A 23,379-nucleotide genomic window follows, 5' to 3' on the forward strand; every position below is an offset into this window, starting at 1 on the left:
CTTGGTGCAGTTTGAAACCCAGCAACATGAAACCGCATATCCAGCGTATTCTTAGCTCCTCACGAGGTCTGGCAAGCTGTCCATAGGACAGAGTATCCTTGTGTCATCGGTGGGAGTGTGACCTCTGGGACTCCACCAATCAACAACAAAGGGACAACTCCTCCACTGCAATGCCTGACACAGAGATATACCTATGTGGCCGTTTCAGGTACTGCAGCTCAAACCTATTGACATGAATGAGGCCGAGCTGCAGTACCATACACGGTTTCATGGATGAGAGGACAGCAGTGGAAGGAACTGTATTCATCAGAAAATGCCATGGCCTCTCTCTGTTCAGAGGAAGTCAGACCCCTAACTATCACAAATGGATGCTTCATCCTAATATATCATTAAAGGGAAAACTCCTAGTTATACAGTACGTAGTTACATAGATAGATTGTACAGTTGGAAAAAAATATGTCCTTAACAGATATATATTGGGCTTTATTGTAAAGCAGACCTGATGAAGGTAAAAGTAAGAAGTATTCTGAATCTGCTCAATACACTTTCCAGCGTTTTTAACCCCTTAATGACCGGGCAATTTTTTCATTTCTTCATTTTAGTTTTTTTTAACTCCCAGCCTTCCCAAAGCCATAACTTTTTTACTTTTTCATTCACATAGCCCTATGCTTGTTTTTTGCGGGACAAATTGTACTTTCCAATAGCACCATAACCCTTGCATACAATGTCGTAGGGAGCGGGGAAAAAAAAATCCAAATGAGGTGGAATTATAAAAAAAAACTGTTTTATGGGTTTTGCTTTTACAGGACTTCCTATGTAGTAAAACTGATCTGTTACTTTCATTCTACCAGTCAGTACGATTACAACCATACCACATTTGTATAGATTTTCTTGCATTTTAATCGGTAACAACCGTTCATAGGAATGCTCGTTAGCGATTATTGGCAAAGGCGTCGCTGATTACTCAATGAACATATTGCTTGTTCATCAGGTAACATAATCTTTTCTGTGGTCACCAAAATCATCATTTGCCGGCAGCAGAGCATATCGGCATAATCATGCAGGAAAAAAATGATTCTGTATGGGGATGACGTTAGCGATCACTCCTCCCTATACTGTGGAGGAGATCACTGCATGTAAAAGTAGCGCTCTCCTTCGCTGAAAAGGCGGTTGCTGGGAAGGAACGCTTCCGCCTTTAGACATGGGTAACTATGGACTGGCTATTGAGCTTGCTCCTTTCAGTGTAGTTTTCACAACCCTCTGCATACAGCTTTCCGTGTCCTTAGTCAGCACTTTTCATGTAGCTGTCCAGTGGCATCGACGAATGGTGGGGTTTTATTCTACCCCAAGACACCGGTGGAAGCTCTGTCAGCATTTCCCTCTCGTCTGTTCAGTGTCTCCGACACAGATGTGAATGATATTGCTGTTATGAAAAGAAGCCAGCCAGCGCAGTGAAATTATAGCATGGAGGGGTGCGTGCGGGAATTGATCACCGCAGCAGCTCTCCGCCGTTTTTAAGAGAGAATGAATTTATGTGCATGTTGTCCCTTTGAAACTCCAGAAGTATAAAACAGCTGCCTTGTTTGTAACTATGCCAATTCCCCATTCCGCTTTACGCTGCTAAGTGTTGGATAGCATGCAGATAGGGAGAATAATTAATGCACAGATTGCACTGTTGTCACTCGGCCACGCAGTTCTGTTTAAAAGGTATAACCATATTGTAGGTTAAACACACAGACTAATGCCTGATGAAGTGATTACAACGCGATTTATTATAATGCATCTCAGATTACTACCTTAACAAAAAGCCATTTTAAAAAAGAATGGTGCTTTTCATTTCCCTGAGCTTTAGTAGCACGCTGAACGCGAGCTCTACGTTTGTAGTTGTAGATTGGCTGGTATACTTCTTCACTTGTATTTACTTGTATTACTGTTTTTATTTTCTGATTGTAGATTTTTTTTTTTTTTATTGTATTGTCTGTACATGTTTATTGGGGCAGCCACCTTGCCTGAACTGCTGTTAACATGGACCATAGACACGAAAGACAGAGGTGACTTATTTGGGGGAGTTTTCTAAGCATGCTTTGTAACCTGTGCTGGGAGGGGGCGAAGGTGAGCTGTGACATCACCTATTGTGAATGGTGGATCGTGTTCCTTCCTGCAGTGATAATGAGATGACTGCTGAAAAGTGATCTGTATAGAACAGGAGGTGTCAGTCTGGTATTAGTCTTAGTGGCCAGTGTGAGAAATTCAGGATTTTAAGATGTTTTAAAAATATAGAAAGTTAGCATCTAGGTGTAATGGCAACGCCCCCCCCATTGCTCCTAGTTACTAATTTGCATATATTAAAATATAATTTTCCTCATTAATGCAGGCACATGGGACCAACACAGATGCCTTCAGCTGCCAAGTGCACATGTAACAGGTCAGCCAGTGTCATGGCTACAAAGCTGCTGACAGATGCCCTTTAAAAATTATGTTTAACATAAAAACTTGATTTAAAAAATAGGTCATTTCCAGATGACACATTTTCTTTAAATTGACCACATAAGGATTATTTCGAAGGTGACATTTTAAGGTGAAAAAATAATTTGTTTAAATTGACAGGTTCCCTACTAGTTATGCCTATAACCTGGCTTCATACTGATATTTTTCTTATAATATGTTAGATGCAATATGTTGCTGGTTTATAAGTAATGTGACAATCTTAAAGGGTTGTCCAATAAAATACATTGATGGCATGTGATGGTATTTTATTTTGACCCCTGGGGCCACAAAGATTTTTGGCACAGTGATGATTCTACCTGACTGCTACCTGGCATTAAAACGCAGCCCCTTTCAAGGGACAGGGCTGCCATGTGGTTCCTATATAATGCTGGGTTGGGAGCATTTGTATAGAAGAAAATATGAACAGGATCACGGGGAGCTCCGTGGTTTGTTTAGGTGTAGGTTTGCTTTGATTTATACTTTTAAATTAAAGGGGTTCTGCAGTTTGTTTAAACTGATGATCTATCCTCTGGATAGATCATCAGCATCTGACTGGCGGGGGTCCGACACCCAGGAGAAGGCAGCGGCGCTCCAGCAGCGCTGCAGCCTTCTCACTGTTTACCGCAGGCCCAGTGACGTCACGACTAGTATCAACTGGCCTGGGCGCGGCTAAGCTCCATTCAAGTGAACAGAGCTTAGCCACACCCAGGCCAGTTGATACTAGTCATGACGTCACTGGGCCTGCGGTAAACAGAAGGCCGCAGCGCTGCTGGAGCGCCGCTACTTTCTCAAACAGCTGATCGGCGGGGGTCCTGGGTGTCCGACCCCCGGCCGGTTAAATGCTGATGATCTATCCAGAGGATAGATCATCCGTTTAAATAAACTGCAGAACCCCTTTAATATATAGCTCCAGCTTGTGTTCACATTTTAGGTACATTCAGATATGTAGCACCTCAGCTCCAGTCCTCCCTGCTGAGCTTTGTTTACTTGGCTGTAGCAGTGACATGTCATTTACCACTGCAGCCGATAATGGTCACATGTCATACACCACTGTGTCCAGTTGAGTGCTGGGATTAGCTGAACTGGTCCCGTGAGGTATGTGTGGATATATTGTAGAGGCTTTGGTATATGGTATATACAGCCAAATAAGCCTTTTTATTACAGTGTACTATGCCACCCTTCAGTGCTAGCAATATATAATGCATAAGAAGGTTCTCCTTAGAATCTGGGAACCTGATGTATTCGATGAGATCAGCATTATGTGGCTGATTTCATTCTACAGCAAAGATAGCGGTCTGTCTGTACGTCTTTCATCTTATATAAAAAAGCAAACAAACTGCACAGTCGTATAGAATATCTTGATTCATTAAAACCAACAGAGGAGCTTTGTGGTGTAACCTTTAATCAGAAAGTAATTTAAGTCGACATTGGCAGAGCTTTTCCTTTGATATATTATGGTGGCCTCTTCCCACGAAAGCATCAATAAAATATATATTCTGTAATCACAAAGACAAAAGGCTTCTTCTTCCATTCTTACCTTATTTTCATACTTTAAAGTAAAGCTCTAATCTATAATGACTGTGACTCATGCGATTTTCCTGTACAAGACCTCTTTTCCATAGAGCTGTCCACTGCTGGCTACAACTATTGGGGCAGATGTATGACGCTGTTTAAAGGAAAAACTGCATTTCATGCTCAAAGCAACCAACTACAGTACAACTTTTTTATGTTCACAGTTTTCATAAATCTGCCCCATCGTCCCCAGAAAAGATACAAGGCAAGGTGAGAGTGAGGTTGTAGGTCTCAAGCATCCAGCAGTCATGTCGACTCCTGCCATTGATAACTTGGTCAAATCAATTGTTGGGCAAGGAATCATGCTTGGCTAGCCGGTTTACTTCACTTTAAAGGGAATCTGTCACCAGTTTTATGCTGTCCTAACTAACGGCAGCACAGGGACAGACATACCATATGTGCCCAGCAGGAATGGGGGCCCTCTATCTCTGGGATTTACATATTGATGACCTATCCTCAGGTTAGGTCTTCAATATGAGATCGTCGAGGATCCGAATCCCAGCACCTCCGCCGATCAGCTGTTTGAGGAGGCCGAGGCGCTTCTGTGAGCACCGCTGCCTCCTTACAGCTTGCCAAGCACAGTGCCATACATACACTTGAATGGGACCGAGCTGCTCCTAGGCCATGTGGCCAATGAATGTTATGGCACATGGCCTAGGAAGAGGCCTAAGCACTCATGGGGTGCCATAAACTCTTTGTACAGCTGATCAGCAGGGGGTCCCGAAGGATAGGTCATCAATATGTAAATCCTGGAGACCCCCTTTAAAGCAATAAGCAGCACCCCACTGTCTATAAGCTTGGATGTAAGGGATTGAGCTATGAATTTCACAGCTCACAATTACTGGTGAATTATTGGAGAGACATATGGGTAGCGTTCTCAGATAAGGAGTATGCTCTCTGATTAGAGAGCAAAGGGCCCATATACTGTTCTTACACAGGGGCCCTCAGCTGTGTGTGTCTACCCCTGGGGAAGCATAAACTAGTGATATATATCCTCAGCTAAACACTGGATCACTGTCTTTTATTGACCCAGCCGCTTTGCTAAACTCTTGTACCGGACATCTCCAATGTATGCTAATGAGTCTTGATATTCATAAGCTCCTTTCTCTCCCCACCCAATGCTGCTGACTGCAATAGGAAAAAAGCTGTCAATGAGCTACAGGGGTGGGCAGAGTCAGGAGCTCATGAATATCAATCAGGACTCATCGGCATGCACTGGAGCTGAAAGATTCCATTTAAGAAATCTCATAGGTTGAGGTTTCTGTCTAAAATACAGATCTATATTTTTGAATTAATCTCTAGATGAGTACATTGTGGCAAGCTCTAATATGGTGATACTATAACAGCTCCCCAGCTGTGTAAATGCAGAAGCCAGCATATTGGACATATGAGTAACAGTAAGGTTAGGGAATATGTGGGACATTGTCACTTTTGACCCCTCTGATCCTGAGAACAAAAGTTTACTTGGCTTTTTCCCTGTGCAGCAGTCCTCAAACCCAGGGGTGCACCTAGCCTTTCTGCTGCCTGAATTCTCAACCTAACCCCTTCCCTCCTAATATTACATATATCACTGCAGAACATACAGGCTGATACAGCACCCCATACCTCTTTCATCCAGTGACATCTCATTTGATGTAGACGTTCTCTTTCCTTATCTTCTACTTTCAGACCTTCAGACCAGACCACCATTTTTCAGCCATTTCTCGTCTCTGCGAAAATCTTAATTTAATAATCATGTGCCAGTAAGAAGTGCCCCCCATTGATGCCCTCCCAATCATGTGCCAGTAACAAGTGCCCCCACAGTGCTTCTCTCCTGTATTGTACCCAAAAAAACTAATAATAAATAAACTCACATACTTACCTCCATCAAACTGCCAGAGATGTGATGCAGGCCTCTTGCGATGTCATCGCTCTGCCTGCACCAGCCTCTGATAGGCTGCAGGCACTAGGCCTGCAGCCTATCAGAGGAACTGGGAAGGAGGACGCCTCTCCACTGCCTAACGGCATCCATCTGTATCGCTGTCCTGAGCTCTTACACAATGGAAGCGCTCATCCCCCTGTGCCCTGCTGCCGCCACCCCCTACTTTTCACCAGGGCCGCTCCACCTGAGGCGATCGCTCTACCTCGCCTAATTGGCAATGCAGCCCTGCTCAAGCCCTCCTGTTGCGCAGGGAACTGAAACACTTTTTCATTTATGTGAATGGAGCTGTACATATCCTGTGATCCAGAAGATTTTGACATTGAGGGTTCTACTAATGGGACCACCACTGATTCCAAGAATAGGGGTCCTGAGTCCCTAGTCTGATTGGAATAATCATCACACATGTGCACTGTCACTCCATTCTCTATATGAGATTGACAGAGATTGCCGAGTTTAATGCTTTCCTATCTCTGTCAGTCCCAGAAGAATAAATGGAGTGGCAGAATGCATGTCCTACTGCAGGACTATTTAAGAATCAGGATCCCCATTGTTGTAATCATTGAGTAGGTCCACCAGCAATCAAAAACCTCTCGCCTATCCTGTGGATAGTTGATAAATTATTATAGTAGGAGAACCAGTGATGTGGCTCTTTCATTTTAAGAATCATGGAGGTCCCTGGGGTCAGCTTTCCTTCCTGGCAATCACCTTCTCGTTATTGGAGGAGACCTCTGCTATTACATACAGCGATCTTCTCCACTGTATGGGGAGGAGCGATTGCTAATGCCATTGCTCGTTGTTTGCTGGCAGCAGATGGTGATTAGACAGCATGATCTACCACCGGCAAACCGTGATTTTTAAGCATGCCTTAAAATTTCAATTGCCCAATGAATGAGCGTATGCTCGTTCAGCAGGTGATCGGTGGCACTTTTAGGTCTGTATTACAGCGAGATCATTTACTAAAGAGCGTTTCTACAAATGCTCGTTATCAATGATCTGGCCGATCATCGGCGGGTCTAATACAGCCCAAAAGAGACATAGATTAGTATGATATTTGTATGCTTCCCAGTAGATTCATACAAATATGAAACTGCTATATGTAAATGGATCAGTTCAATTACTACAGGCCAGTTTTTATTTGAACTCTGTAGGGCAGGGTTTCTCAACTCCGGTCCTCGGGACCCACCTACCAGTCATGTTTTCAGGATTTCCTTAGTATTGAGCAGGTGACATAATACAGGTATTCATTCTGTGGGATATTCTCAAATCCTGACCAGTAGGTGGGTCCTGAGGACCGGAGTTAGGAAATTTTTCAGTCAGTTGGATTAAGGTACACCAAATTTATTAAGAGCCACACATCTCTTGCTGCTGTAGATTTCCGCTATCATTTTTGCCAAATTATAATAAATGTGTTGGGGCGAGTTGGTTCTGCTCCTTTCTCTAAGTCCCACCCATTTTTTTTTTATTTTTTTTTAAGAAAACTGACATAAGTGTGGAAAATACAGTACCAGAAAACAATACTTTTTGTGCTTGAGCAAAAATCAGCGACTCTTGTATGTAAGAAAGCTGGCATATAGCAGTGATAAATTGCTCCCTGTGTGTCCATGCAGAGAGAGCATACATTGAGATGATTTTTATGTGAGATGCAGTATGTGTTCAGGGGAGAGTTATGATTTATAATAAAAGCTAAGCATGTGCAAAATGCATTAAAACCTAACTTAAAAGACCTTTTAAATATACAGTACATTACAGGAGATCAAATAGCTGCATTTTGTGTCTAGCTTTACCGCCTACTGAATTTGTCTACGTCCCAGTCCCTTGTGCCTGATTAATAACAAATAGGTTTTGTTAAGAGTCAGCTTTGAATTTATCCCAAGAACCCTGAAGAAATAGTACGTACCTGTGTTAAGGTCCCATTACATGGCCAATAATAGAAACAATTATAGGGAAGGAGGGTTCCCAGGAATACTCCTGATCATTGTGCTGCCTAAAGGTGCCACTGATCACCCGATGAACAAGCAAACACTCGTTCATCAGGTGAAAGCACTTCTGGTGCGGCAGATCGTGCTGTATAAACAGTGATTCTTTATGGGGACGGGCGATTGGAACAGTGATCCCTCATCCCCATATAGTGGAGGGTGATAGCTGCATGTAAATGTAGCTTTCACCTCCTGTAACTAGCAAGCAGTATTAATTGACTGCTGTGTTTGCCCTTCTAAGGGCACTTTCACACTAGCGTTATTCTAGGGGCTCAATATCGGAAAATAACTGATCAGTTTTATCCCCATGCATTCTGAATGGAGATTAATCCGTTCAGGATGTCTTCAGTTAAGTCTTTTTGCCTTTTCAGGACGGAGGTAATCTCGCAGCATGCTGCAGTTTTATCTCCGTCCAAAATTCCAGAACACTTGCATTTTTTTCCCATTGACATGCATTAATGCCGGATCCGGCCCCGGCAAAAAGGATCCGTTTTTGCTGTTTGTGCATGCTGAGACCACAAAAAATTAGAAAAAAATAAATGCCGGATCCGCTTTTCCAGATGACACCGGAGAGACTGATCCGGCATTTCAATGCATTTGTCATACGGATCAGGATCCTGATGACGGAACTGCCTGCCGGAATCTTCTACCGCAAGTGTGAAAGTAGCCTAAGGAGCTATAAAGGTATACATATGAAGCAACCAAATGTATAATGAAATAGCTGTGCTTAGCATGACCAGATTGTCACCAATATTGTATAGTTCAGACAAGTCCTCCACTGAAGGATCTCAGCTTCTTTGCTATATTTGAGTATATATTTAGCAAGTGGTCAGTGGTAAGGACTGGTTCTCAGATGGTACATGCAACATCTGGTTCATTTAGGTCAGTGGTATAGCCAGTGACCAAATCCCTATTGCTCCTTCGTGGGCCACCTTTATAGTCCCTTCTGGTTACATGGGGTGAAGAATACAAGGAGAGGACCTCCTGATACTTTGTGTTCCAGGGTGAAAAATGTAGTAAAATATGATTCCTGGTATTCAAAAAAGGGTATTCAAAAAATACTAGATTATCCAGCCAAGGTTCAGCTCTTTGGAGTAGGTTTGGTAAGCTGTATATTGGTGTCCATTGAGTAGGCAAATATTAGTATATTCACTAGGAAGCAATCACTATATGAACAATCCAAATGAAGGAATACAAATCTGCCAGTCCCTGTGGGATTGCTGTCCTGGGCTAAGAATGAGCAGTTTTTATGTATATGGGGATCTCCTATAGGAGCTCAATAAAAAGTTAAAACATTGCCACTTAGCATAATGTGTTTTTCTGCAGCCAGAATTACCATATCTGTCTTCAGAGAAAAAAAACTGGATTTTCCCAATAAAAACAGCCTTTATATTCCATCACACACACCAGATACTGGTACAGTCTGTTATTTCTGGAAAAAAATCTGTGCAAACAGTTGTGTTTTTCTTTATCTTCCTATTTTAAAAAGAGAACACATAGCCCTCTTTGTAGAGCTCTATCATAATTAAGTGTCGTTAAAGGGATATTCCATATTGGACAATTCTAACTTGTTAGTAGACAGCAATACTGCTACTAATGCTTCAAGCAGCTGATCGGCAGGGGTGCAGAGAGTCACACCCCTGCCAATCTAATATTAATGACTTATCCTGGGCATAGATAATTAATATACAAGTTATTTTATTAGTGACCTATCCTCAGGAATGAAATCAATGTGTTGTCTGTGCGATGAAAGAAAGAACATGTTAGCCCCCAGGGCACTGTACATATGAAATACATAAAAACATAATGTGACTTAACGATAAAAACAAGCAAGTACAATACATGGCTTGAGGTTACAGATTAATAGACTGGTACAGAGAGAGGGTCCTGTCTACAAGATATATCATTTAGTGCAGCGGTGCACAACCTTTTTTGGTCTGAGGGCCGCATTGTCACATTGCTCTATTTCAATGGGCCGCAAATAAGAGGACGGTGCTCCCTGGTTATTACCACCTCCTGCCAGTTACAGGCGCCATACAATAACCAGTAAACATTTTCCTTTAATAGTGGGGAAAGCGCTTATTAGTTAGCACTTTAATGACCAGGCCTGAACAGACACTTTTTTTTGTGATTGAGCGCACGTGGTGGTTCGAATGGTTGTATCGTTTCTGTGTGTTGGGAATACCAAAATAATTTTTGCAACAATTTTTCACTTGATACATAGGACCTTATAATTCCTTTTTTTAGTTTTTTGGGGGAAACTGTATACAAATTTTTTTAAGTATTTTTAAAAAAAAAACTATAGCTCCTTATTCTTTAAATATGCAAACATCCACAAAATAAATTATTTTAATTAGTTCCCTATTTTGTGTCTGTTATAATACGTATAGTTTCACGTGAATGGGGCTATAATGGTGACGGTTTTAGTTGGTGTGGGTGTTTTTTTTCTTATGTATTTTATTATATTTTATTTTTTAACTTAATTTTTTCTATATTTTTGCTACAAATAATATTCCCCAAGAGGTCATAAAAAGACCTTTGGGGGACACTGACACCTTTTGTTAATTTCCCTTTTAATTTTTTAGGTTTATTTGTATTTTATTAATATTTTATTGTATTATTTTTTTTATAATTGGTTTATTACTTATTATTTAAATATATTTTTGCCACATAATATGTCATAAAAAGACTGTTGGGGGACAATGAACACTGTACTATTTCGCACTTTTTATTTTTTTTTATTTTATTTGTATTTTTTGTTTTAATTTTTTTATTTTCTATTATTTTTTAAATATATTTTTGCCACATAATGTGTCCCCACAAGGGATCATAAAAAGACTGTTAGGGGATAGTGAACACTCTTTTGTTTTGCAATTTTTCCTTTTATTTTTTTCCTTTTTATTTGTATTTTATTTTTGTATTTTTTTTTATAATTTTCTATTTTTTGCCACATTATATTTTTTTTATTTTTTTGTATTTTATTTGTGTTTTATTATATTTTTTTGTTTTAATTTTTTTAAAATAATTTTTTAACTTATTATTTCCACATAATTTGTCCCCAAGAGGTCACTGAAAGACCTTTGGGGACACAGACTTTTTTTGCACTATTTCCACTGTAACCGGGGCATCTAAAGGAGTCCCAGTTACCGGGCAAACCAGCCTGCTGTGGGGCATTATGCACAGGCAGAGCTGATCAGGGTCTCCTGACCCTGCAGCTCTGCCCCCAAGCCAGGTCCACCCTGCATAGCGTTCACCGATCTGAGAAGACAGAAGCGCTGATACACTGCTTCTGCCTTCTCCTCAGCTCCCCCACTGTCACTGACAGCCGGGAACAGACCTGCTCCTGCTACAGTGCGGAGCTGTAATGCTCCATCATGCGGTGCTGCGGGCAGAAACAGCTGTGTTTCTGTCCAGGAAGACGGGGGCCGCAAGCCTTGGCTCAATGGGCCGCGGGTTGTGCACCCCTGATTTAGTGCCTTTTCGTATGCCGTTTACAATATTTCCATCCTATTTTCTGATGTGTCATTGTAAATATATGTAAGCAGCTATTTACGTTTATTATCATTTTTCTTTGTCTCTTGTTCCATTCCTTATCTTGACCTCATTTGCCCAATATGATTTGGACTTGTAGTTTGTAGACATGCTCGTCCTCAGACCTGGCCGTTTCTGTGGCTTTCTGTTAATATATTAGGATGCTTGAAACTCATCTGTGCACAGTGCTTTAGATCAATATAATGTGTATTATTTGATTATGAATAAAATGAAGATGTAGCAGGCTGTAGAAGCTTGTCTGAGATACTTATCCGATGAAATATTTAGAAGCACTTAAAGCTTCTCCGCAAATATGTTTATCTAGCCCCACAGGAGAGCAATGAAACTGGGTGTAGAGAGCTTGCTTCTTTCTTTTCAATGCAAACTCTTTGTGCCCAGAACCTTCAAGCAACATCGTGGACATTTTTTCACTAGGAACACATATGTTAGTGCAGTAGAATTCCTTTAATCCACCACCCATGGGACCCAGCTAGTGCTTGGTTATCAAACATTAGTTGGCTAACTTAGAGCAGTAAGGAAAAATACCTTCTAGTTAATGGGTCACAACATTTTCATAAAACTTTGGATATGTCAAAGGTTATTCCCTCTCGCTAGAACAAGGAGAGAGAAGTGCTCACATACTGCATGGGACAGAAATGAGATTGGCCCATAAACTTTCTATTGAGTCTTTCTCGCTTTCTGCCTTAAAGCAAGGAGATAGGCGAGCTCTTCTGGTTCTAGCAATCGGTAGGAGTCCCTGCACTTGGACCTCGCAACAGTCAACATTTTTAATATGTTTCTATGACATCAAAGGTTTTATGAAATCTCAGTGAAAAAGAGTTAGTCATGAAGGTAAGCAGATTCAGAATTGGTAAACAGTACAAGAAATTGATACTGTTGCTTTTTATGATCAGAGAATCGTCTTCTACCATTGCGGTCGGGTTTTCTCAAGTTTAGGCTATGTTCATCTGACAGATTTTTCCAGTGGAAAAACCCTTTGTGTATTTGCAGTAGAACGCAAAACTGACATCAGTCTACTATATCAGGGATCTGCATGTGGATTAGGTCCATTTAAAGGCTAACCTATGTGTGGCTACTTGTATGAACTACAGTGCAGATTCCCAATGAAACCTATCGGAAACAAACTTCACATGGATTTTTGCACAAATTTGCACCATGTGAACATATCCTTACTGAAAAGAACATGTTTGTCACAAAGTTACTTTGTGTTCACTAGTTATGAGGGCATATGAGTGCATCTAGTGGTTATTACTGATCAGTGGTCCAAGATCTGCTCCTCATGCTCATGGCTGATATGGTAGACTAGGTGCTGCATGAGGTAAATCTCAAAGCAGAACTTCAGAAGACACAAAGGGTCACTACTGATTTGAAGATCATCTCAAAAGCCCCAATTTACCATTTTACACTGCAGATAGGAAATTCTAGTTATTGACTGTGAACCAAATACGTGGATCTCACTTTTCATTGACTGATATATTTTTATATGTATCTTTATTTCCAATTTCAGTCCAACTACCTATGTTTTGGAAGATGATGAGCCTCGTTTCCTGGAAGAAGTGGATTACAGCGCAGAGAGCAATGATGAAGCAGACCCTGATCTCCCAGACACTGCTGTAGATCTTGAAACCTCAGCAGTAGAAGACGAAGGATTCTCAGATTCTGAAATCTCACAAACTTGCTTGAAGAGTGCACAAAGGCATCAGGAATGCCTCGTTTTGGCAATGAAGCATTAAGCGATGGTTAGACAAGAGTTACTTGAACCAATGAAAACAATGTAGTATTGCTGACTTTTTTGGTCCTGCTATGGGCATATAAAGTGGAGTTGTTTGTTCTCCTGCCTATGTTGCATGTTTTTCCCCTGCAGGAACCACTTCAGATGAATTCTCCAACCTTCATCCTATACAAACGGCTGACACTCATGAAAAGCCACACTCAGTATTGTTCCTTGCACAGTGTTTATAGTACATCTTGCTACAGACACATATACTTTTAGGTGTAATATTTGCTGATTATTCCACTCCGCTGGAAACTTTCTTAAAGGCTTACTGGTCATAGCTATGTGTTCACAGTTCACTACTATCTTTACCTTTGTGTTCCAGATCATACTCGAGTCAGAGAGAGGGCTTTGGGGTTTTATGTGAGTTTTTTGGGGAGTTGTGTTTTTTTAACAGCATGATTTGAAAATTGTATATTCTGGCACACATGAATCATGTATATTACAGTGACAAAATAGAGTGCATGTCGCTGACCTAGAAATCATTTAACAAGTGAAAGTGTTGCGTCCTATCCCTCCAAAGTCAGTAAATTAAATTTGCAATTGATACTTCAAATCAACCAGAAACAACTTCTTCCTTCCATTCATGAGAAAAGTTTGAGTCACACCAACCGATTCTTGTATTAAAAGGAACCTCTTATACATGAAAATGCAATGCAATCTGCAGGCAGCATGTTATAGAGCAGAAGCAGCTGAACAGATTGATTTACTGAATCTTTTCCCAGAAAACTATATAACTTGTAATTTATTGATTTACATTCCTGCTCATTCTGGGCTTTGAAGCTCAGGAGGCGGTCCTATCAGTGATTGACAGACTGCCCTTTATGACTGTGTATACAGAGATAGCTGTCAGTCACTGACTGAAGACAAGGAGACGGTCCTATCCGTGATGACAGGCTGCCCTCTATGACTGTGTATACAGAGATGGCTGTCAGTCACTGACTGAAGACAAGGAGACGGTCCTATCAGTGACTGACAGGCTGCCCTCTATGACTGTGTATACAGAGATAGCTGTCAGTCACTGACTGAAGACAAGGAGACTGTCCTATCCGTGATGACAGGCTGCCCTCTATGACTGTGTATACAGAGATGGCTGTCAGTCACTGACTGAAGACAAGGAGACGGTCCTATCAGTGACTGACAGGCTGTCCTCTATGACTGTGTATACAGAGATACCTGTCAGTCACTGACTGAAGACAAGGAGATGGTCCTATCAGTGACTGACAGCCTGTCCTTTATGACTGTGTATACAGAGATGGCTGTCAGTCACTGACTGAAGACAAGGAGACGGTCCTATCAGTGATTGAGGCTGCCCTCTATGACTGTGTATACAGAGATAGCTGTCAGTCACTGACTGAAGACAAGGAGACGGTCCTATCAGTGACTGACAGGCTGCCCTCTATGACTGTGTATACAGAGATAGCTGTCAGTCACTGACTGAAGACAAGGAGGCGGTCCTATCAGTGATGACAGCCTTTCCTCTATGACTGTGTATACAGAGATAGCTGTCAGTCACTGACTGAAGACAAGGAGACGGTCCTATCAGTGATGACAGGCTGCCCTCTATGACTGTGTATACAGAGATAGCTGTCAGTCACTGACTGAAGACAAGGAGACGGTCCTATCAGTGATTGACAGGCTGCCCTCTATGACTGTGTATACAGAGATAGCTGTCAGTCACTGACTGAAGACAAGGAGATGGTCCTATCAGTGATGACAGCCTTCCCTCTATGACTGTGTATACAGAGATAGCTGTCAGTCACTGACTGAAGACAAGGAGACGGTCCTATCAGTGACTGACAGGCTGTCCTCTATGACTGTGTATACAGAGATGGCTGTCAGTCACTGACTGAAGACAAGGAGACGGTCCTATCAGTGATTGACAGACTGTCCTTTATGACTGTGTATACAGAGATAGCTGTCAGTCACTGACTGAAGACAAGGAGACGGTCCTATCAGTGATGACAGCCTTCCCTCTATGACTGTGTATACAGAGATGGCTGTCAGTCACTGACTGAAGACAAGGAGGCGGTCCTATCAGTGATTGACAGACTGCCCTTTATGACTGTGTATACAGAGATAGCTGTCAGTCACTGACTGAAGACAAGGAGACGGTCCTATCAGTGACTGACAGCCTTCCCTCTATGACTGTATATATAGAGATAGCTGTCAGTCACTGACTGAAGACAAGGAGACGGTCCTATCAGTGATTGACAGGCTGTCCTCTATGACTGTGTATACAGAGATAGCTGTCAGTCACTGACTGAAGACAAGGAGACGGTCCTATCAGTGACTGACAGGCTGCCCTCTATGACTGTGTATACAGAGATACCTGTCAGTCACTGACTGAAGACAAGGAGACGGTCCTATCAGTGACTGACAGCCTTCCCTCTATGACTGTGTATACAGAGATAGCTGTCAGTCACTGACTGAAGACAAGGAAACGGTCCTATCAGTGACTGACAGCCTTCCCTCTATGACTGTGTATACATAGATAGCTGTCAATCACTGATAGGACCGCCTCCTGGACTTAAAAGCCCAGAATGAGCAGCAATATAAATGAATAAATTGCAAGTTATACTGAATATTTTCCCATAAAACTATATATCAATCTGCCCAACTGCATTTTCATGGTGACCGGTTCCCCTTAATACTGGATCGGTTGGTTTGACTTGTTAACTTCATTCATGAATTGAAGGAATAGGTTAGATCTGGTTGCTTTGTATCTGGATCCCCAATGAAGCACAACAATAGTACATTTAAAGAGTATCCTAAATTTGATATATGGATTGTTGATATGTGATATCCAAGCATAACCGTGTTGGGTTCTCTATACAGTAACTACATACCGGTACACAAGTGTCTTGTTTCCTTAAGAAAGAAACACAATTCACTCCAGATCCAAACTTTCCATGATTTAATTCTGTATCAATATTTAGCAGCACACAAAAATTGCAATGACCACAAACACAACTAGGTGTAGTAATTGTGTCCTGGTGAAATATGAATTGGGTTAGAATCCCTGTTGCATCTGTCTTGCAGGTTTTGTGTGCTATCTCATGAAAACATGTTACTCACCTAGGTATCTTTTCACCCCAGCTCTCCAGCTGTTATAAAACTACAACTTCCACCATGCCCTGCTGTAGGCTGTCTGGGCATGCTGGGAGTTGTAGTTTTGCAACAGCTGGAGAGCCGCAGGTTGGCCAGCCCTGCTATACAGTTCCTGCCAGACAGGTGTAGAGTTGCTGATCTCACCGCAATTCTATGTGTATCTCTTCTACTTTTTCAGTCATACCACAGTCTGTTTGCTAGAAATATTGATGTACATCTGGCCCTACAAATTGGATGTATATACGCTGAACCTAATGATTTTGGCAGGATTAGCTGATGTGTATGGGATGGCAGATGTCAGGGAGTTAAGGATCAGGCTGTTGGATTTCAGCACACCCAATCTTTTTGTTCTTGGGACGGCACCACCAGAGAAGTCTAGCAGCAGCTTTCCCCTTCTTCCCATTTAGAACATATGCATGCTTGGAGAAGTCAAGAATGCATGTGTATGGGGAAGAGGGATTGGGAAAGATCGCTATGAACCAAACAAATGTTCAGATATCTCAAGTGAATGGTCAGCCTTAGTCCTGGACTAGATTTAAAAGCAGACTCTGGTATGGCTGTTTTTCATTTAAAGATTATACTGCACATACTGGTAAAAGATGCTGTATTGTGAGGATACAGAAACATTTTGGAAGTGGATCACATGTATTTTGGATAGAACATTTTGTACATTTACAGACTGAAAAAAACATCTTCTTAGAAACTAATGAGGGAAATAGAAAAATACAATAATATTATTGAATATAGGGGGAGATTTATCGTTTCCGGTTGTTTTCTGTGTCAATTATAAGTCTGCCTTTGCTTTGTGTGCCAAAACTTTTTAAATGGTGCACCTTAAAAATATATCTGGCGTGAGCGCAATGGGGTTTACACCTTTATGTGTAAAGGTACACCAGGGGGTTGCACATAGTAACTGAGTCATAATTAAGGTCTAGTCTCTCTGTTTTAGCCCTCATAAACCAAATGGCGCAAAAACTGACCAAATGTCTCACAAAATAGCACAATCGCCATGACTTGCAACTTTTTTAAGCCACAAAACTGACTTATCTGATTTGATAAATATCCCCCATAACGTTTAAGAGATTCTTTAAAGGGGTTATCCTATCTTAGACAATGGGGCCATATCGCTAGGATATACCCCCATTGTCTACAAGGAGAACGGAGAGGAGAAAGTGGAGGCAGGCGCACTGCGCATGCGCAGCCGCCCTCCATTCCTATGGAGCCGCCTAAAATAGCAGAGAGGGGAGAGGCGGGGAGCTGCGCCTGGTGGTGGATGGACCCCGGGAAACACGGGGTCCTCTAGCCACAACTCTCCCCGGCTCCGTTCTCCTTGTAGGTGCGGGTCCCAGAGGTGGGACCCGCACCTATCAGACAATGGGGGCATATCCTAGCGATATGCCCCTATTGTCTAAGATGGGATAACCCCTTTAAGCAGGGATTACTAAAATGACTTTCAAGTAAATCTGTTATTTTCTGTTAACACAGGATTTAAAGGAACTACTCCCGGAGCTTGGTAGGGGGCACACCTACTTTATGGCCATTCATTGCTGTTTTATTGCAGAGAACAACCTTTGATCCGGTGGTCCCATGTGTACCACTATGTAAGGAAGGATTCTGGGTTTAGTTTGTAATGATAGATGCTCTCTATTGCCTGACATTTTTCAATGTCACTGCAGTTATTTCCAATATTCCAATGCACTCATCAGAGTAAAAAAATGGGCAAATTTATTTTTGAGGTCCTAACACTTTAGAGCTACTTTAGCTAGGTTTGTGACTGTGACATAGAAGGGGACACTTTCGTCACTGGTAAGTTTCTTTCCTTATTAAACTAGCAACTTTGTAGTGTAAAAAGAACACTTTTTGAAACGTTCAGCTGCCAAAGTAATTTTTTTAGCAAGGGAAGAAGGTACCACTACATTCCATGCATGTACAGACAGCCAAAGTGGCTCTTCAGCGTGAGGGCCCTATCAAGCAGCACCCTATACCACAGCTTCCTGGACTTCCATGAACGTGATATGGTGAGAACAAACATTCTGGTGATTGTAGTTAGGCTTGTTTTCTCTGACACTGGATGTGTTCTTGAAGATATATAACATTCATAAAAGTAGCAGGGATTTACAAAGTATAACGTTACAGAACTTCAGGTACAAATTTAAGTTATTAACATCATAGGCCAATTAGGACATATTGCATTTTTGGGAAATTGCTACTCTTTTATTATTATTATATTTTTTTTTTATGTGCAATATACATGTCCAATAGCAACAATGTGAACAATATGTATTTACTTGTGTATTATAGTTTTAGATGGGTGTGCTTTATTCTATTGTAAAGTATATATTCTTATATTTATTCACAACGGTGACTTGAAAGACTCTTTGCATTATGAATAATGAGGTTGAAATTTTCCAAAGTGCCAGCTTCTACATTCAGAATTCGTATATTATAGTGAATGTAAATTGGATAGTTGGTCTGGTAAGGACAGCAGTGACCAATCATTTCTTCAAAATGCAAACATTGATCAGAATGTTTTTTGTGAAAGTTTTGAGCTTACAGGACACCAATTATTCAGCTTTTTGACTCGAGAAGGAAGGACGGGAATCTTCTTACATCTATAGCCACTCAATTTGACTCATTTTTATTTCATTCTCAAGATAAAAAGCTAGTGACGTGTCTTATAGTTTGACCAATTCAATGTGTTACGTGTGTTTATTATCTTAGCCTCTTTGTGTGCTGTTGGATTACGTTACGCCTTGGACACTGCTGTCCTGAAGTGCACCTTATTCTGTATACTTTAAAAACTTGTATTAACCATCAGCTTTACCTTTATTGTATCATTTTATGTGAAAATAGAAACTGGAATCAAAATCACATTGATTGTGTTTTTTCATGCAAGCCATATTTATGCTTCTTTCGAGCAAATACAATTAATCTTTGCATTGCATTTACAGCGATTCCTTAATATGATCTGATAGCTACAGGGAAACCAAAACCAAAGTGCCCTGTCTGAAGATACAGGATATTTTATGAAAGTCTGAGCCTGCTGCTCCATCGGCAGAATACAGGCTGACAAAGATTGTTCTCTATCATCACCACCGACTCATAATGGGAGCAGTCTACTATATTAGGGGATGGCTATAGGGACAATTAATACATAGGAACCTACCCATTCAGTTCCAGATGACTAATTATCCAGATGGCTCTTATTAACACATTGCATACAGTGTGAACAGTTAAAGGGAGTCTGTCACTAACGTCAGACCACATTGTGGGTCACACACACGGATAACACATGGTACCTTTTTTTCTCTACTTCTGTGGCTGCAGTGTTCCAAAAACAAAGTTTAAACCATATACAAATGGGGTTTGCAAATGCCCAAGGGCGGTGTTGCTGCTCCAAGCGCCCAGACGCCCCAGCGTTACTCGGTGAAAACGCCTCCCCTCTCTCACAGTTAGACTGCCCAGTATCCATGTAATGTACCTGTGAACACCAATGCGGCCCATGCATGCGCCACTGTGGGTAGCGCCTCTGTTCAAGCATGTGCCGCTTACTGCTTGTGCAATAGAGAGGCCAGTAAGCAATGCATGCGCATTACGTTGAACGCTGTTGCTGCCCACAGTGTGGCGCATCCGCAGGAAAGATATCACAAATACTTACTTCCTAAATTGTGCGATAGAAATCTGTGGAACGTTCTTGTTCTTGATATGCATTGTGGGGAGGACATGGTTTTTACTCGCTTGGTCTCCATTGGAGATGAAGCAGTGAAAGGTTTTCATTTCAGAAAAAAAAAATAGACTCATTTCTGTTGCTTATGTTTTCAACTTTCCTTCTCTGTAAAGGATAATATTTGATCTTAACCTTGGCACTAAATAGACAAGTCAAGCACGGAGCCGGAGCTGTCATTGGGTGCAGGGCTAAAAGTGCTGGAACGCTCTAGTTTACATTCATTTTCCTATGGCCATTTAGAAACTACTGGCGTCATTTATCAAACTGGTGTAAAGTAGAAATGGCTTATTTGCCCATAGCAACCAATCAGATTCCACCTTTCATTTTTCACAGCTCCTTTGGAAAATGAAAGGTGTAATCTGATTGGTTGTTATGGACAACTAAGCTAGTTCTACTTTATACCAGTTTGATAAATGACCCCATATATGGTTACCAGTGCAATGTTCTCGCCTGTTTCACTTCCTTGAAAGGGTTCTCAAGCTTTTTAACATTGTATCGCTTTTCCCCTCTCCACTGGACCACTTGGTTCTAGCTCTATGGTCCACAGCACCTCCAGTACTTCCTTGTAAACTTCCAGCACAGACAGGGTTCACGTGTGCCACTGCAGCTAATGACTGGGTTCAGTGTTGGGTTTTCCCCCAAACGTCACCTGACCCAGTGACAGTGGTGGACCAAAAGAGCTGGAACTGAGTGACAGGGTGCAGGTAAGTATGCTTCACTCCACAGGTCCCGCAGGGATGGGGGTTCCAAAAAGTGTCAAAAACCTGAAAGACCCCCTTAAAACACCTAGAGCATTTTGATGTAAAATGTAAGACAACCTGAAAAAATGCAGAATCTTATTGTAAAGGTAAGTAATAAGAAAAACCTAACCCTAAAAACAACAAAACATTCTAGTTTATCCCATAATTGTGCTAGTTATTATTTACATGCTGAAGGGCTATTTTCCTGAACAGCAATGTTTTATTCTTGCTGGTTCCAAGTGGTGTTGCTTTCAAATTAACCTGTGCTTAGTAAAATCTTGAATGGATAATAGAGGCTGCGGAATAACACCACACATGGTAACATAAGGAACCAGTGTCTATATGGCATTGTATTGAAAGCTTTATAAGATCTCATTCTCCTAGCAAGATGACAACCACATTACAGTGAAATATATGGGGGGGGGGGGGGTCAATGGAGAATCAGTATCCAGTGCAGAATTGCACAACTGATGGTGGAGAGCTGGAACTTAGAACCTACTTACCTTGTGGTGCTTCTACAATGTCTTTCTGTACTAGTCACCACTGCAAAGATCAGAGTGATAGAAAGTCAGACAGTCGCTATTTCCCTGCCATTCTGTCACTTATAGTTCCTTCTGGTCTTGACTTTGCTCTGCCTACTTTAGGATCTCTGCCTACTTTAGGACAGCTTAGACATTCCCGCATTCTGTTATCTGGTACTGACCTCCAGCTTTGCTTGGTTAAACTATTCAACCGTTTTCTTCACCAGTCAGCACTACCCTGCAAATGCCACTGTATTGCCTTTATCTATGAATCCAGATTCTGTTTGGGATCCAATGACAGTCAGTTTCAATCATGGAGACCTGGTGTGATGATTTGGGGAGCCATCACATATGGCAATCGGTCACCCCTAGTAGTGATACAAGAGACACTAACAGTTCAGCGATATGTGCGGGTATCCTACAGCCATGTGTGTTGCCTCTCATGCCGGGCTTCAAAGTGGCATTTTTTAGCAAGATTATGCTTGGCCACACACCTCAAGGGTTTCCCAGGAATGTCTCTGCCAGGTTGCAACATTTCCTTGGCCTGCTCAGTTGCCACATTTATCGCCAATCAAGTAGTTATGGGACCAGCTGGGACACAAGCTTCAGCAACCTACAAGTATGCAAGATCTACAAGCCCAGCTGCAACCTCTATAGGCAAATGTGCTGCAGGATACTATACAGAACCTGTGTGCCTCCATGCCCAACCGTATCTCATCTTGTATCCAGGCTAGATGTGGCTCAGCAGGGTCCTAGAGCCTCCTTTCAATAGTATAGTTTTCAACCAATAAACATATCCTTTCTCTTTAATATTGTAATCATTTACATACCTGTATATTATCATTACATTCACACGTATAAAGTTTCATTCGATTCCAACAACTTCTTTTTGGTGTGTTATTTTTTTTTTGGTCAATGAGTGCATTTTATGGTTCAGTTCCTTACCATTTTCAGGGTATTTCTTTGCTGTAATTGAACAAGGACATTCATGTTTACAGTCACAATCAGCAAACCCCTCGCCTATACGGTCCTGCACCTAGAATTGAATGTGCAATGCTCCCTGTGAGGAATATATGAAGTGCCTCCACCAAATGCTACACACAACACTCAAAGTAATTTTTTCATTTTGACTTAATATGCACCTTATTTTGTCCTAGTTTTAGATAGGTTTGTAACTTTGCATCATAACCTACACACCCTTTCCCTTTGGCCCAACCCCTTTATAAAAGGAAGATGACATTGATCCAAGAATTTGTTCTGTGGATCAATGTAGCAGAATTACAGGTTGGACTTGATGGACTTTTGTCTTTTTCCAACCTTAACAACTATGTAACCACCTCCAAGGCACTCCAAAATGTTGTATAGAAATCCGTTAGTATAACGTCCTGTGGTGCATTTTGTCACAGAAACCCTACAGACTGCCATAACAAAAAAAGAAATCTGAATGTCGAGTGCCTTTAACCGCCAACACCTTTTACTTTTCATTCACAATTTTCAACACATTTAACATGCTCATCAACTATTCATAAATATGGCACAAAATAAAAATGGTGGAAGCAAAATATTAATGTGCATAATACAACATTATTAAGAAATCTCCCCCATTATACATTATCAGTCCAGGCTGTTTAGGTAACAGAGCATTGCCTAGATTGAATATAATGAAATCCACTTCTTAGCTGAGAGCAGCATTGGGTAAGGCTGTGTTCACATATGTGCTTTGAAGTCTGGCAGTCTATTCCAGTGGAGGAACAGACTACGAGAGTTCACTGTGTCTGGCATACATGCTGGCTTTTTGGCTGGACAAAAACACTACACACAGCATTTTTTTTTTTGTCCATCTAAAAGCCGGTATATATGTCGAGAAGCATCAGAAACCCTGACAGATCCCATTACAGTGAAGGGGGATCTGGCAGTGCTGGACACGTTGAACTCCGGCAGTCTGTTCCTTCAGACTGCTGGAGTTCAATTTGCATATGTTAACCCACCCTAAGGGCC

At 41.5% G+C, this 23,379-nt stretch overlaps 1 protein-coding gene across 5 annotated transcripts in view; it reads left to right on the forward strand.

Annotated features, from left to right (window-relative positions):
* Positions 1–14,031, forward strand: part of AGTPBP1 (ATP/GTP binding carboxypeptidase 1) — a 182,909-nt gene extending 168,878 nt beyond the window's left edge. For all 5 annotated transcript variants that reach the window (XM_044273638.1, XM_044273644.1, XM_044273631.1 and 2 more), the window contains one exon: positions 13,016–14,031. In XM_044273638.1, coding sequence (XP_044129573.1) covers positions 13,016–13,241 — 226 coding nt within the window. In that variant the 3' untranslated portion in view covers positions 13,242–14,031. The remainder of the gene's footprint in view (positions 1–13,015) is intronic.
* Positions 14,032–23,379: the final 9,348 nt, after the last annotated feature.

The sequence above is a fragment of the Bufo gargarizans genome, chromosome 1, assembly GCF_014858855.1.
Source record: "Bufo gargarizans isolate SCDJY-AF-19 chromosome 1, ASM1485885v1, whole genome shotgun sequence".
NCBI lineage: Eukaryota > Metazoa > Chordata > Amphibia > Anura > Bufonidae > Bufo > Bufo gargarizans.